Source organism: Anolis sagrei, chromosome 1, assembly GCF_037176765.1.
Source record: "Anolis sagrei isolate rAnoSag1 chromosome 1, rAnoSag1.mat, whole genome shotgun sequence".
Taxonomy (NCBI): Eukaryota; Metazoa; Chordata; class Lepidosauria; order Squamata; family Dactyloidae; genus Anolis; species Anolis sagrei.
The window spans coordinates 281,825,099-281,840,644 of record NC_090021.1 but is presented as its reverse complement, the minus strand read 5'-3'; the positions used below and the strand labels follow the sequence as shown (position 1 = coordinate 281,840,644).

The 15,546-nt window shown below is 37.9% G+C and overlaps 1 protein-coding gene across 3 annotated transcripts in view; it reads right to left on the bottom strand.

Annotated features, from left to right (window-relative positions):
* Positions 1-15,546, bottom strand: part of ZFYVE26 (zinc finger FYVE-type containing 26) — a 55,873-nt gene that overhangs the window by 32,613 nt on the left and 7,714 nt on the right. For all 3 annotated transcript variants that reach the window (XM_060762510.2, XM_067462791.1, XM_060762518.2), the window contains exons 4-15: positions 14,904-14,993; positions 11,626-12,166; positions 10,558-10,688; positions 9,428-9,592; positions 9,191-9,279; positions 8,637-8,797; positions 7,566-7,775; positions 5,808-6,464; positions 4,958-5,047; positions 3,671-3,742; positions 2,949-3,097; positions 868-1,066 (exon numbers count right to left, since the gene is read on the bottom strand). In XM_060762510.2, the coding sequence (XP_060618493.2) occupies positions 868-1,066; positions 2,949-3,097; positions 3,671-3,742; positions 4,958-5,047; positions 5,808-6,464; positions 7,566-7,775; positions 8,637-8,797; positions 9,191-9,279; positions 9,428-9,592; positions 10,558-10,688; positions 11,626-12,166; positions 14,904-14,993 (2,554 nt within the window). The remainder of the gene's footprint in view (positions 1-867; positions 1,067-2,948; positions 3,098-3,670; positions 3,743-4,957; positions 5,048-5,807; positions 6,465-7,565; positions 7,776-8,636; positions 8,798-9,190; positions 9,280-9,427; positions 9,593-10,557; positions 10,689-11,625; positions 12,167-14,903; positions 14,994-15,546) is intronic.

Below are 15,546 nucleotides of genomic sequence, written 5' to 3'. Positions count from 1 at the left end.
CTTGGGAAAATGAAACATAAAACTTGTATGAAGGATCTGGGCCAAAATATAATGATGATGATAAATGTATTACCTGCCTCTCCTTTCAGCTCGAAGCAGGACACAATATAACTAAATGCATCTACAAAACCACATATTAAAGCATACAGTAGTTAAAATGCAACCATAAAAGCATATGTTAAAACATACACCATACACACATTAAAATACCTGAGGCAAAAGTTAAAACACAATAAACATAAAATGTGATTTTAATGTAAATGTAATGTAAAATACAGTTTAGATTATTCCAATCCTGAAGACATAATTAGGCTTCATTCTCATTTTGTCAAATAATTGTTAGCAAGTCTGCACAATATGGGCCTCGATAATGTCATGGGTTTATTTTATTTATTTATTTATTTATTTATTTATTTCTACCTTGCCTTTCTCAACCCTGCAGAGAACTCAAGGCTGCTTACAGAATTTGGCAAAGTTCAATGCCACATGAGCATAATAGTAAAACACAACCCAACAAACTACAAAGCAATCAAAACACATGAGTAATTAAAACACACAAACAATAAAACTGATTAAAAACCATATAAAGTGCCGAGTCATGATCTCATGATGGGTTGTGGTATGTCAGGTATTTGCAAATCGTGGGAGTGAATGTTTCTTGAGCCTGTATTCTACGCTGGTTCCTATTCACTTTGTGGGATACATCCAAGTATGTTTTACTGAATACTGAACTATAATTAGCTTTTAAGTCACCATCACACATACATCACATATAAAGTCACAACTGTTTCTTATGGTTGCATTTTAACCAAGCTTTAATATGTGAAAAAATCTAACATTTAAAATCCATGTTCAGTTTTTTTTTACCTGCTGCTGCTGCATTCCCAATGGCCTGAAGTGTTGAGCGGCCACCGCCAGACTGTTTGAGAGTTCCAGATCCCTCCGAGGACTGATGTTCAATCTTATGTTCTACATTTGCCAACTCCCGGATTACTTCTTGGTAGCGCTCAAAAAAAATTAGCTCTCCATAGGAAGCAGAATTTTCCAGCCCAAACATAATAGCCACCTGTCGTTGTGGAATTGAAAAGCATCATAAGTTCATGAGGTAAGAGATATTTTTCCAGTGTTTTTGTACGTTCTGTTTGTCAGTGTTTTGATGTTTGAGTGAAAACAGCATTTAGTTCAAACAGCATGTGAATATCAGTTACAGTAGTTCATGGGTGAATTCAATAAAGGTGTGGAATATTGATAGAATGTAAGCTATGCAGTTTCTGGTGTTAAATGGAAAAGAAGGAGAAAGTGTGCCATTCTTTCGTCATGATGTGATCCAGACTGGATGTTTGTTAAGCTTGCCGTAAATACTTTTGTAAATAAAGTAGAAAGAGCCACTCTCTTTGGGAGCAGATTTCCAGAGTTTATTTGAACTGCTTTTTCCTCGTGCCTTAAAGACAGAATCTTTGAAAGGTCTAGAACCAGAGATAAAAGCAGCTGATTTATGACCAGTTTATCTCAATTCCATGACACTGTTAACATAGAAGAATTAAGAATTTACTTCTACTGGAAAGCTTTTAGGGATAAATCCCACAGAGCAGAGCTTTCCAAACATTTAATGTTGGTGATACACTTTTTCACGACATAATAATTAAGTTTTACTAGCAAACTGGAGATTAAACTAACCCCTTATAAGGGATGCAGACACACACATAAATTTTAATAACACAATATATGGGGAAACAACATAGCTAAGCAAAACTTTTCATTTATATATATTTTAAAGGTTTGATTTATTACTCATTTTGCATAGACTCAGAGGTTTCTCATTACATTCACATGACACACCTATACACTTCAGATGATACACTAATGTGTCAAGACACACACTTTGGAAATCTCTGCCATACAGACACACTTCCAAAAGGTTGGTTCCAAGGAAGCTCAGTGAACCAGAGGATACTGTTTCTCTTAGGCTCATCTACCCTACTGTGATTCCCTTAAAGATGATTGTGGGTGCTCTATGCCAGCATTTCTGAATCCAATTAAAATATTATTTATTAATATGAACTACTGAACACAACTTTAACAAATTAATTATGTATTAGCTCAGGATTATGTCTTGGGCCAGTGGTACAAAATGTCATCAATGCCTTAGACTCCTTTTCTTGATCTTTCAGATACAGATCAAGCCCTCCATTTCATACTCGCATACGCTATTTTAGCTCATCCATCAATAGTGAGAAGGGATAACAGGAAAATGCCAAATAGAAACCAAGACTAGAGTTTTCACAGACTCAACCATTCTCACTGATGTATATGCACCTCAAACACTGAGCATCTAGGGTTCATGGAGAATTAATCCACGCATTTTCCTGAATACAGTAGCATGGAAGCAGGGTACCGTATATTCTCAAATATAAGCCGGCTCAAATATAAGCCGAGACACTTAATTTTACCACAAAAACCTGGAAAAACGTATTGATGTGAGTATAAGCTGAGATTGGGAAATGCAGCAGCTACTGGTAAATTTCAAAATAAAAATAGATACCAATAAAATTACACTAATTGAGGCATCAGTAGGTTAAATGTTTTTGAATGTTTACATAAAACTGTAATTTAAGATAAGACTGTCTAACTCTGATTAAACCATTATTCTAACCTTCTACAGTGTAAATGTGCTTATGTATCCATCCAAAGTAAAATAATAAATGAAATAAAAGTAATAATAATAGAGTAAAATAATGTAAATATAATAATAATAATAATAATAATAATAATGAGTAAAATAATAAATATAATAATAATAACATAGCAAAATAATACTCGAGTATAAGCTGAGGGGACTTTTTCAGCCTAAAAAAGGGCTGAAAAACTCAGCTTATACCGAAGTATATACAGTAGCTTTCAGGAAACCCATTCATTTCTATAAAGTCTTGCAGTGGCTATGCAGTTACCTGATGGGCTTCTACATAATTTCCTCTCAAGATACAGGCAACAAGAAGAGATTCTGGTGGGGAAAGCATCATTGGGATGAGGGACTTCTGCTGAGGTTTTATCCTATATTCGGCATCACTCCAGTCAGAAAGGGTACTAGCACTTTCTTCTGAAAAAAACAAAACAAAACAAAAAGGAAAGAGGATTGAACATCCATCAGGATCAATACTAATCTCCTGATGAGGGGCGTATTTATAGCAAAGTAGTTCATGCCAAATCATGCTATTTTTTAGGAAGCTGAATAACGTATAGGAAGTTCTTCTGTTTACGTTTTGAATGTGTTTCCTGTGCTTCAGTATTGCTTCTCTCAGGATATTAACAATTAATAAAGATACTAATAACAGTGCTCCATGCAGTCATGCCTGCTACATGACCTTGGAGGTGTTTATCAACAACGCCGGCTCTTCAGCTTAGAAATGGAGATGAGCACCAACCACCAGTCGGACATGACCGGACAGGGAAAAACCATGTCAGGGCAAAACCTTTACCTATTAATAACCAAGTTATAAGGCATATGATTAAAACATTTCTAAAAAGATTTAAAATCATAAAAACGTACAATAGCAAAATGAAAACGTATTCAGAAAGTTTTAAAGAAAAGAAGCTATATAAGCACACAAAATATACAAAACTAGGCGTCAGATGGGTCTCCTTGTTGGGCTAAACACAGAATGCTCCATACCTGATGCACTGGTGATACTTAATTCGCTGCTTGTGCTCTCTGACACTGGGCTTGAAGCCTCCACCTTGCACTCTGAAGTAGAGAAAAAGACACACTTGGTGAAAAACACTTCTGCCACTTATAGCCATCAATATCTTTTCATCCTGTATTTAATGGGAATAAAACGGAGTTTACATAATGGGGTGAGTTCACATTATATGACATTTTTCAATATTTCTGAAAGTTTCAACTCAAGGCATTCACAAACAAAATATTCTGAAGAAACAGTTTAACTACCAACCCAATGAAGATTTTTTTTAATTTCCCCATATACTTCACATACTGATTCATTGTTCCTGTTTTGTTTGTAAATGAAAAACAGCACATAGATACAGAACAGTATCTAATCGAGCCATAGGGAGAGGCAGGTAATAAATAAAATTTATTATTATTATTATTATTATTATCATTATCTAATTTTGTATGAACATCTTGTCACATGTTTATGTGCTGTTCCTCATTATTCTAGATGGGACTAGAAATCATACTATGGCTATCCAATTCTAGTATCTTCTAGAATAGAGTTACCAATCCACAATTTATTATATGGGTCTATTCTATTTGGGTCTGGAAATTGATTTAGGTCAATGTTTTAAGATCACAGTACTAAAAGGCAACTCCATTTATCCCCAGGAAGAAATAAGTCTCAAGTCTAAAATGAGTACTGAATGTTGAACATCCAGCATCAACGGTATTTAAAAATCCTTGGTGAAGAGAGCCAATTAGTGATAAACATGAGTCGCATCCTCATGTTTTGTCACAATGTCTTCCAGCTATGACATTTAGAAAAAGTGCCACATACAACATGGGGTCATAAGTAATTTCACTAGGAATGGAGAAGAGTTTTGCTGTAATGTTGTTTGTTTGTTTGTTTACAAACTCTGATATATCTAATATATGGTCTGCATGCCTATTAATGAAAACACATGTAGATTTTTCAGAAAAAACATGTAGATTTTTCAGAAAACACATGTAGATTTTTCAGCTTTTATTTTGAAAAAATTATACACAGATGTACATTTTTCAAAATGAAAACTGAAAATTTGTTTTTAAAATACACCTGAACATACTTTAATCAATGGGGAAATTGTGTAAAAACTAAGGCCATTAGTGAAAGCAGATATCAAAAATAACATATGTAGCGATCAAGGGTCTTGCAACCCACACTGGTTGGGAAGAGAATGCTGGTGAGAGATTGAGGAATGACAAAACGGAAAGATTTCCACGCATTCAGATTTACCCCATTACCTGATTTGTCTCTCTGAGATCGAGTGTGCTTTTTCAAGGCAGGTTCTCTTCTTATATTGCGGTGTGTTCTAATGGAAGCACGCTGACTGCCTGAAAGAGCAAAATTACTTTAGGGACCTATAATCATTTTCCTTTCAATGCACTTTTGGTGAAAGGAAAGATGAGGAAAAACAACCAATCAAAGAAAAAAATAGAAGCTGCCATTAGTCTCTAGGTTAGCATACTGAGTAAAACCTAGGGTCTACATAGATTTGGAGATAAGGTGGTCAATGGGCTGTTGAGTGATCTCTGAGCCTGCTTTCAATGGCTCTTGGCATCCTCAGAAGACCCCTGAAAACCCCATGACCCTTCATAAAAGGGAAGAAAATAATCAGCATTGTTTTCCTTGACCAGCCTGACCTGACCCTCCAGAAATGACAGGCAAATAGCTAAAATGAGGCCAAAAGGAGGCATTACATTATTTCTGGTTTCAGCACCAGAACACAGTGTGCCCCACCAGGATGTTGAGATGGCAGTAAAAATATTATTTGCCTCAATGCAGTGTACTCTAGTTCAATAAACAATAACTTTAGTTTATGTATTTCCTGCAGATTCTTAACTCAGCTTGAAAACTAAGCATGGCTAGTAGATGGGAGACTGCCAAGAAATATCAAGTGTGGTAGGCTATATATCAGAGAAAAGCGATCTGTGATTATTCCTTGTATAAAAGAACTAACCTAATACCTTTTTTTATCAGATCACTAATTTAGTAGATGGTGGGAATGCTGTAGATTCCATTTATCTAGATTTCAGCAAAGCATTTTGCAAGGCATTGAGCTTTTGAAGTAGCAAAATCCCTAGAGATTCTTACCTGCATTTCTGTTGCTCAGAACTATTTTGTGCCGCCACTGAGCTTCGGAGAGGTACTTGGAGAACAGCTGGACACGACACTCAAAACCGTCTCTATTTACAGATAAATTCAAACAATCCAGCAATGCTAGCTCCTCCTGAGCTGCATGTTTTGAATCCCAAGGGGAAGAACTTTCCACTTCTTTTAAATGGTCCTGGAGCATTTTGAGAAAAATCTCCATTGCTACATCATCTACTAAAAATCCACAGATATCATGGGTGAAATGTTTCAAGTCCAGATGGCTCAGTTTGAAGGAATCAGAGTTGCTACCATTCATGTTCAATTCAGCCTGCTTTTGGATCTCATTATATTGTGGGGATGAAATGGCAGGATGCACCGTGGGTCTCCTTTCAGGGCCTGCAGGATGTTGGGGACTTGCTGAAGCGGAGGAATCTCTACTGGCGCAATGCTCTGACTCCCTGTCCCCACAGTTCCTTGCCTCAAAACCAGCCCCTTCCGTGTTATCTTCCCTTCGGAGCTCAGCATTGCAGAGGTCGCTGCAGGAAACAAAGAGCAAGGAGAAGATGTTCTCCAGAAGCTCCAGGCGTAGAGGAAGAGGTACTGTTCTTAAAAAATGCTGGCACTTGGAAAGATACTGAGAAAAGGTATCTGCATAGTCTGCATTTGTGGAAAGAAAATAATTATAAAAACATATGTAACTGTTTTCCCTCCTACTAGAAGTCATTCAACAGCCAAATCCTTTAAAGAGGGGGAAGCGAGTACAACTCCTCTTAATCCCCATCATAGATCATGCTTGCTGGGATGGATGGAACATCAAGGGCCACAGCGTCAAAGCTGTGCCTGCCTAGATAGCCAATCACCTTCACCTGGAATATAATTGTCCCAGGACCATTCTTGATCATGTCGTACACTCATTTCTGAGAAATTCCACCTACAGTTGGCCCTTCACACTCATGGAGTCAAACATCCATGGCTTGAAAATATTTAAAATATTACAGTATTTTTAAAACCCAAAAGGCAAACCTTCACCATTTTCCATAAAGGACACTATTTTTAAATAATTTTCATTTCTAAAGGTAATTTTGAATTGGATGTAGATGCAATTTTGCTACAAGGAGGCTATTCCTTCAAAAAACACCTGTGTTTAATCTTTGCACGTTCAATGTAAAATGTGCATCAGAAGTAAATAATGTAATATGTTGACTGTGCTACACTGATTGGTAGCTACACTTCAGGTTTCTAACAGGAGAACCTTTATATCTGGAGAGCCCAAGGATTAAAAGCCTGTTTCTACCACTAACTGACAACCCTTCTGATAACATTTTGGTCCACATCATCCAAAATATTAAATGCCACAAGCAAAAACCTGGAGTAGGCCATGATCAATGTGTTGTTGAAGGCTTTCATGGCTGGAATCACTGGGTTGCTGTAAGTTTTCCAGGCTGTATGGACATGTTCCAGAAGCATTATTTCCTGACATTTCGCTAAGGGTTCTTTCTTCCACCCTGAACTTTCACAGATATATAAACCTCACTTGCCTAGTTTTCAACAGACCTCACAACCTCTGAGGATGCCTGCCATAGATGTGGTTGAAACGTCAGGAGAAAATGCTTCTGGAACATGGCCATACATCTCAGAAAATTCACAGCAACCCAGACCATGGTTGTCTTCAACAAGGTTATCAAAGGTTGGAAATACGTTTACCAAGGAAAAAAAAGGAGTGCAAGGCTAAAGAAAGCTATGCTCAAACTACCAGACCTGGGTGAGTAAGATGATGTGCTTGTTCATTTTGATCAGGCAGTTCTTCTGGGAAATTCCTGCTGAAACACCTTGCACAGTCTTTGCAATTTGAAGCCTTGTGTGCATTGACACAGAGTGCATAGATAGCGTATTTCATGGCACAAAATGCCTGGAAAAGAACTAGGTTGCGTCGCTGACTCAAAAGGCTAGAAACTGGCATCGCTGAATCTAAAGAAGAGAAAAATTGAAAAATTAATAATAGAGAAACAACTACCGTTTGGTGGATTTTCAGGTAGTTCTATTATATCTGGTATTCTGCATGGGCCTGGACTCAAATGGAGTCTTAATATGGAACAGGGTGTTGTTTATGTAGTTTAAAGTAAGATTACACAGTCCTACTGAATACCCTAGGTTACAAACCCATAAATGAAATACTGATTGTGAACCAACCTTTTTAACTTTTGAATTTCTCTGTAAATAGCATTCAGTTTTCTGAAACTAAATCAACATTGGTTCCACCTAGAGCAAATGCACTGAAATTAATGGAATTTGTTAGTCCCGGATTGTGAAAAGGGACACTTTGTCCATGCTGTGTCTTGCAGTACAGAATACTAGCTTGTTTTATAAATGTGTTATTCCCAACAGATGTATCCAGTAGCAATCATCACTGGCTACAGATTTAACACTTTTCATTATGCTAGAATTCTTTGACCAGTAGCTGGCCATTTGGAGTGCCTCTTGGTATTAATAGAATACCAAGCCTGCAAACTTTGTGTTTTGTTTGTTTTTTAATGCAATACAATTGTTTTGGTTCGCTCCTGACACGATAAATAAATTATGCTAGAATAAAACTGAACAATTGAATTAGTAAAAATATTGTGACTTTTGGCAATTACATGAAGTTACCAGAAATGAAGATAAAGATATACCATATTTTCCCCAAAGATTGTGAGGAGAGAGGCAGAGAACACCTCCTATGCCCCTTAACATAACATTATCAACAGATGTAGGTCCCCTGTCTCTTCATCCCCCAATCAACAGAGACATTGCAAGGATACTTGATTATCAACTCCCCTTACAAGCTTTTACCTTTAGACTCTGTTTCCCTGACTGGAGTTTTCTGGAGAAGCTCAATAACAGCTTCTTCATTCAAGGCCAAGAGGCTGGTAAGATGATGGAGAAGGTAAAGGGAAGAATGGCTCTCCAAACTGTGCAAGTACTGCAGAAGAACATTTTCTGGGATAATATTACTGCAAAACAAAGGAAGCTTGTTTTCAATGGGAACAAGATTCCCCATCTATTAGCAGGGATTCGTAACATTCCTAAATTTAACTTATATCAGTCTGCACAGAATCTATTGTTTTTTTAAATGCACATTTCCAAGAACTCTGTAAACAATTTGCAGATTATGGGCAAAAGTCACTAGAGACAAGTATGGGGATAAAAGTAAGAAATCTGATGGAAAGTTGAATGCTTTAAGGAGAATAGCCAGTCCCAGAAATAATTTCTTTCACCACCCAACTATTACGAACAATCAGTAAATCAGCAAATGCTGGATTATGTCTATGTACAAGTATTTCTTAAAATGGAAGATAAAAGCCTTTGTCAAAATAATTGATCCAGGCACTCCAAGGCTGTGTTACCTATTCTGTTGAATGCACCACTCCAGGACCTCAACTTGAGCACAAAGCCCATCACAGAAGTCTTTCAATGCTGAGTCATTATAGAGACCCTGTTAAAAAGAAATGGGAACAAACTATAGACATATAGCCATTAAACACAAACCAACCAACACACTGCTCAATTTTTCATCTAGAAAACAAATCAAAACAAAGAGAGTGCGGTACCTATCCTCATGTGAAAAAGAAGGTCTTACATGCCTGAGATTTGTGAAGAGTGTCCAACAGCATCTTGGCAGATCCTAAGCTGCGACACTGAGTCCATCCGAGCAATATCAGGAGGCGACTGAGATAGCTGAATTCCCGTCTCAGCAAGCGGCTGATGCTGGAGAATTCTTCCCTTTTCATCAAAGATAACGCTGTGACCTTGAGAAAGAACAAGTTTTGAAATTTAAGACTAGGATTCCAGACTTGGAAGAGTTACTAAGATGAATTCTTAAAAGCTGTTTAAATGCTTTGAAATATTAATTCAGATGTTTTATGTTTAAATTCTATGTTAGTTATAATTTTCAATTGATTATGTTTTATTTATAGTTGTTATGCTTAAGTTGCTCTTTATGTGGGCTTCTTGGTTTTTTATATTTATATTTACTGTTATTGAGGCATTGAATGTTTGCCTTTGTCTTGTTGGAATCCACCCTGAGTTCTCCAGGGGATATAGGGTGTAATATAATTAATTAATTAATTAATTAATATTATTATTATTATTAAATGGAGCAGCTGACAAATTGGGGAAAAAGGGTCTAAGTCTAGCTCATACAGAAGGTCTTGAAAACAGCTGATTGAGCATGCTACTACAACATTTCTATTTCATAGGCCTTAATTCAGTTCCAGTCACCTATTTGTAGGCTTGTACCACTCCTAATTATTTATTCCAGATGGTTAACTGAAATCATTAACAAGCCATTACTATTACTGAACAGAGCTTGGAATGGCTCTGACTCTCAGATGCAAGGGGGTGCTGTCCTTATTTCTTGATAATTTTCTATTTAAAAAACACCTGCTCTGGGCTTAAAAGGGTCCAGGGAGACAAATACTTGGTGGAGTCGTCTGGATCGCTGCTGGGAGAAGTTTAGGGTTATTTGAGAGAAAAACAATTGGGCGGGGGTGGGGAGGGTGGACTGAACCTTGGTAATACTGGGGTTACAAAACAGCCTCAATGAGCTGTGTGGATGGCATATTACCAAATTGCTTTACATGAAATGGGAAGGAGAATGCAGCCCCAGTTTCTAAAAAAGTGGGCATCTTGGCTTGGTCCTGGTTTATTTTGGAGACACTGGGATCAGCACAACTTCTTATTCAACTCTTGTTTTATCTTATTAGAGATTTACCAGAATCTGTTCCAAAAAGTGCTTGCTGCTGCTGATACAGTAAAAATAGGCAGCTTTCCAAGAATAAGCTGGCTCATGATCTAGGAACAATGCTATCATGGCCCGTTCAGTATCCAGCTGTTCTGATGTACCTGAAATAAATATAACTGATTTATGTATCATGTCAGAAATGAATTGAGAATACAGTTATAATGTATAGAAAAACTACAAACAAAGTTAAAAACTTGGCATTGTACTAAATTTCCTTTCATAGAATGATAGAATTGGAAGAGACCTCATTGGTCAACCAATCCAACCCCCTTTGACCAGAAGCTGGCCACTTGGAATGTCTCTGATGTGGCTGTAAGAATGTCCTCCATTGTGCATGTGGCAGGGCTCAGACCGCATTGTAGTAGGTGACTTGTGGTTTGTTCCTCTCCACACTTGCATGTTGTGGACTCCACTTTGTAGCCCCATTTCTTAAGTTTAGCTCTGCATCTCGTGGTGCCAGAGCACTGTCTGTACAGCTGATATTACTGATATTACTTTCGCATATACTGAAAGCATAAAGGGCCTATTCAGCATTAAAGCTCTCACACAAGTGAGGATTAAAATCACACAAGTGCAAGCAGCAAAACGTGCTCTTGGCCTCTGCAACATTCCTTGGTCCTACAAATTTAAGATTTACAGTGAAACTTCCTACTATTCCACCAGCAAAATTGATACAGAATATACAACTGCAACTGAATTACACATAAGCTCTGTTGGTGCTGGTATGAGGGAGGACCCTTCTTAAACAGAGACCCATTTCTCTTTTCCCAACCATTTGGTATATTATCCAAGTGGCCCAAGGTACAATGCACCAATCAAAGGAGATATGTAGGTGTCCTGTCTTCCATGATAAACTGCACCAAATACTTCATTTGCAAACTTCCCAGGGGAGGTGGGGGGGTAGGAATTCTCCCATTTACTATAGGCCTGGGATGCAAAAGAGGTGGGGACTAGATGAGCACTGAACAAAAAAGGGGATAGGGGATGAACAGAATAGTATAAACATCACTGACTGAGACCATTAAATTTTACACAGACCTTTTCCGGGTGATTTTGGCCCCAGAAGTTTCTCCCTTGTCTTCTCAAGAAACATACTGCTAAAGAGGCTGAGCAAGACATGGCTGCCTTTTCTGAGAAGGCAGCCAAGCAACCTCTCCTCCTTCAGCAGGCCGTGTTCACCCCAGCAAGCATCCAGAAGCTCCCTGCAGAGAAGGCGCAGCTCTCCTGTCAGGCTCTCTGCCTCTACATTCAACAGGCTAAGAGCATTATAGATTTCATCCACAGTCTTGCTCTGATCTGATTCCAGTAATTTTTGATTTAGCTGGAGATGCTTCAGATGCTTTAGGGAGTCCCAGAGAAAGTCAATAAAGATGTGTTTTGGTGAATAACCATGTGTTAGCAAAGAGCTGTGCTCAACAAGCTCTCTCTGAAGCAGCTCTAATATGGCTTGCAGCTTCTGTGGAGAATGCAACAGCATCTTTCGGAGAGCAGCAGTCACTTCTGCACTAAATTTTGGTATAGATCCATCCCTTTGTTTTCTACTCAACACATGTATGTCTTCGAAGGTTTTGCACAGCTCCTGGAAAGGAAACATACAACTGTGATAAGAGTAAGTCATTTCTCACCATGAATACATTTATAAATATGAAAGAGATGAGAAGACAATTCAAAGATAAAATTAACTATCAATAACATCAACCAAGTGTACTTCCATAGCAAGGACTGGAAACTGTGACCCTCCAGACCTTTCTGGCTTCCTCCATTAGCCCAATCTAACACAGTTAGTGGTAAGCAATTATATGTGCTACAATCAAAAAATATCTGGAGTTTAGAAGGATATACAATTATATAAATACATGACTTTTCTGAAGTGTTAAAAAAAGAGATGGATATAGGAGAATGTAATATGATGAAGTCTCATGTAAATAACACTAATTTACTAACAAAAGGAACTGATTCCCATGGGTTTATAGGGAAACAATTAAAACTAGAACAATATAGCCAAAGAACTGGAAAGAATGTTGAAAGAGTACTGGATATGAGAAAACATGACAAGTGTTGACATTGGATGGATGAGAAAAAGAATGTATCTGTTTTTGTTATAGAGGACATTTGGAACTTTTAAATTTTTAGATAATAAATACATTTATTTACCCTGCCACCATCTCCCATAGGGACTGGGGGCAGCTTACAAATAGCACATAATGCTGCCACACAACATATAAAATACAATATATCTACATTAAGACCAATAACACATTTAAGCCCCGACATATAAAATTAGCATGAGCCATAGAATCAAAATATGGCAAAGTATGGGTTAAAAATTCCATGCACTCAAAGGAGAGTAGGCTGGTTGCTATCTTAAACATTATCAAAGGCCTGTTGAAAGAACAAAGCTTTTAACTCTTTCTGAAAGTGCTGCAGTGTGGGGGCTTGCCTGAGTTCCCTGGGGAGGGCTTTCCAGAGCTAAAGGGGCCACCACCAAGAAGGCCCTCTCCCTCATCCTCATTTCTAGACAAACAAAGCCACTGACCAATAACTAGCCAAAACAATCACAGGATAAACAATCAAGATTTTAAAGAATCACTAGGATGGACATGAATGGGAAGAGAATGTGAAGAAAAGAACTTTCAGAATAATCAATCAAATGTATGGGAGAATTTGGAAATCAAACAATCTCCGAAAGGAACAGAGTGGCATAGTCATACATGTAACTAAAAAGAAAATAGTTTCCCAAAATCACAAAGACACAAGATTGTTATGTGATAATTTAGAAGAATTCTCTTGGCTACAGTCACTGTGTATATAACAGTCTTATGTTCTTTGTATACATGTCATTTTTGTAGTATATAAGTTGTAAAAAATATTTACTTCTGTGAATAGTCATACTTGTGTCAGATCCATGTATTATCTTCTTTCAGTGTGCTCTAGTTTCCTATGATCCTTACCTAGGAAGGACTGGGATGGAGGTTAAGCAAATATTCTTAAATGCGTGCTGGCCTTATTTGCAATTTTTTACTACACACTGCTAAGAGAAAACTACATCAGTAGCCACCTATCCAGAAAGAAACATTTCGATTTCTTCTTTCACTGCTATTTAGGGGATTCCCAACCACAGTCATTATACAGCTGGCTACAAATATCCAAAACACCCCCATTTGACTGCAACTCTTAATATTACCATCCATGATTCCACAGCACATTTACTTGCCATCAGTGGAGAGGGAGGAAAATAACACCCTGGCAGCTTCTTAAGCAAGAACAAATTAAACCACCTGCACTATCTGGTATCTCAGCCTTGTGGTATCTAATGCAGAACTGAAACTACTAAAATAACCTATTGTTAGGTGCCCTACCACTACAGCCATTTTTGTGAAAATAAGTGGCTGTTCCCATTAGAAGAATTCTATGCAGCCTAAAAGAATATTCCATTTTCAGAAAGCTGGCAATAAACTAAACATTGCAAGAAAGGAAGAACCAAAGTATATCAGAAGCAAGGTTTCACTGGTTATCTTCACAAAGGTGATCAGAGACACATGGATTCAGAGAAGCAACTGAAGAGAAGCAACCAATTCATTCTATTTTAGAGGAATCTCAACCATTGCTTTCCTTCCACTCCTGCTCAGCTTTCGTGCACAGGGGGTGTATCTACACTGCAGAATAAATGAAGCTTTACACTACTTAAATTGCCAAAGCTCGATAGTTTGGAATCTGGGAGTTGTAGTTTTACAAGTTCTTTAGTCTTCCCTGACAAGGAGTGCTGTTGTCTCATCGAACTACAGATTCCAGGATTCCACAGCATTGAGCAATGGCAGTTAAAAGTGGTGTCAGACTGCATGTTTTCTACAGTATAAATGAACTCATTGTGAAGCATCCACTGAAGCTTACATTAGATTTTACTCCTTGAGCCCCCAGTGGTACAGTGGGTTAAACTGCTGAGCTGCTGAACTTGCTGACCAAAAGGTCACCAGTTTGAATCCAGAGTGTAGGGTGAGCTCCTGCTGTTAGCCCCAGCTCCTGCAAATCTAGCAGTTCAAAAACATGCAAATGTGAATAGATCAATAGGTACCGCTTCGGCAGGAAGGTAATAGCACTCCATGCAATCATGCCTGCCACATAACCTTGGAAGTGTCTATAGACAACGCCGGCTCTTCTGCTTAGAAATTAAAATGAGTATCAACCCCCAGAGTCAGATACGACTGGACTTAATGTCGGGTGGAAACTTTTACCTTTACTAGTTCTACAATGCACTAACAATTCTGCACTAGATGTACTATGGCTACATCTAGATCATTTTGAAGAGGAAACTCCACCTTTAGAACAGTGTGAGGGACGTCCTTCTCCAGTTCTTCTAAGAGAAGTAAGAACTCAGTTTCTCTCTGGAGAGCTACTGGTACTGTTTTCTGCAATGGATAAAGAGATAAAGAAAAGTGCTAAAGAAGCATATTAAAGGATCATATAATTACATGTTACTTAGTGAGCTCTTACCAATAGGTACTTTAGGAGTTGGAAAGCTTTTAGGGATTAAGGGAGGACTGTAGTTCATTCCCCAGTCTACTTTGATACTTTCTGCACAAATGATCTATTTGCAATTACAATTGGCTATATCTATTTACTGGTAGTTATAAATTCATAGATTCCTCTCAACTATTATTGAAAACAACATCTACAATGAAAGAGAGCCATTGATGAGAACCATGTACATAGCTGGAAGCCCCCTACCCCTTATTGCCAAGTTTAACAGGCCGGTTCTTGTACAGACAGAAATTGGAGTTAGCAGTTTTTATATCTGTTATATTATTGCTTATGCAAAGGACTCTCAGAGCAACTTAGGGCCATTCCATACAGCACCAGATCCCAGAATATCAAGGCAGATAATCCACAATATCTGCTTTGAACTGGATCATCTAAGTCCACAATGCCATATAATCTAGTTCAAAGCAGATAATGTGGGAT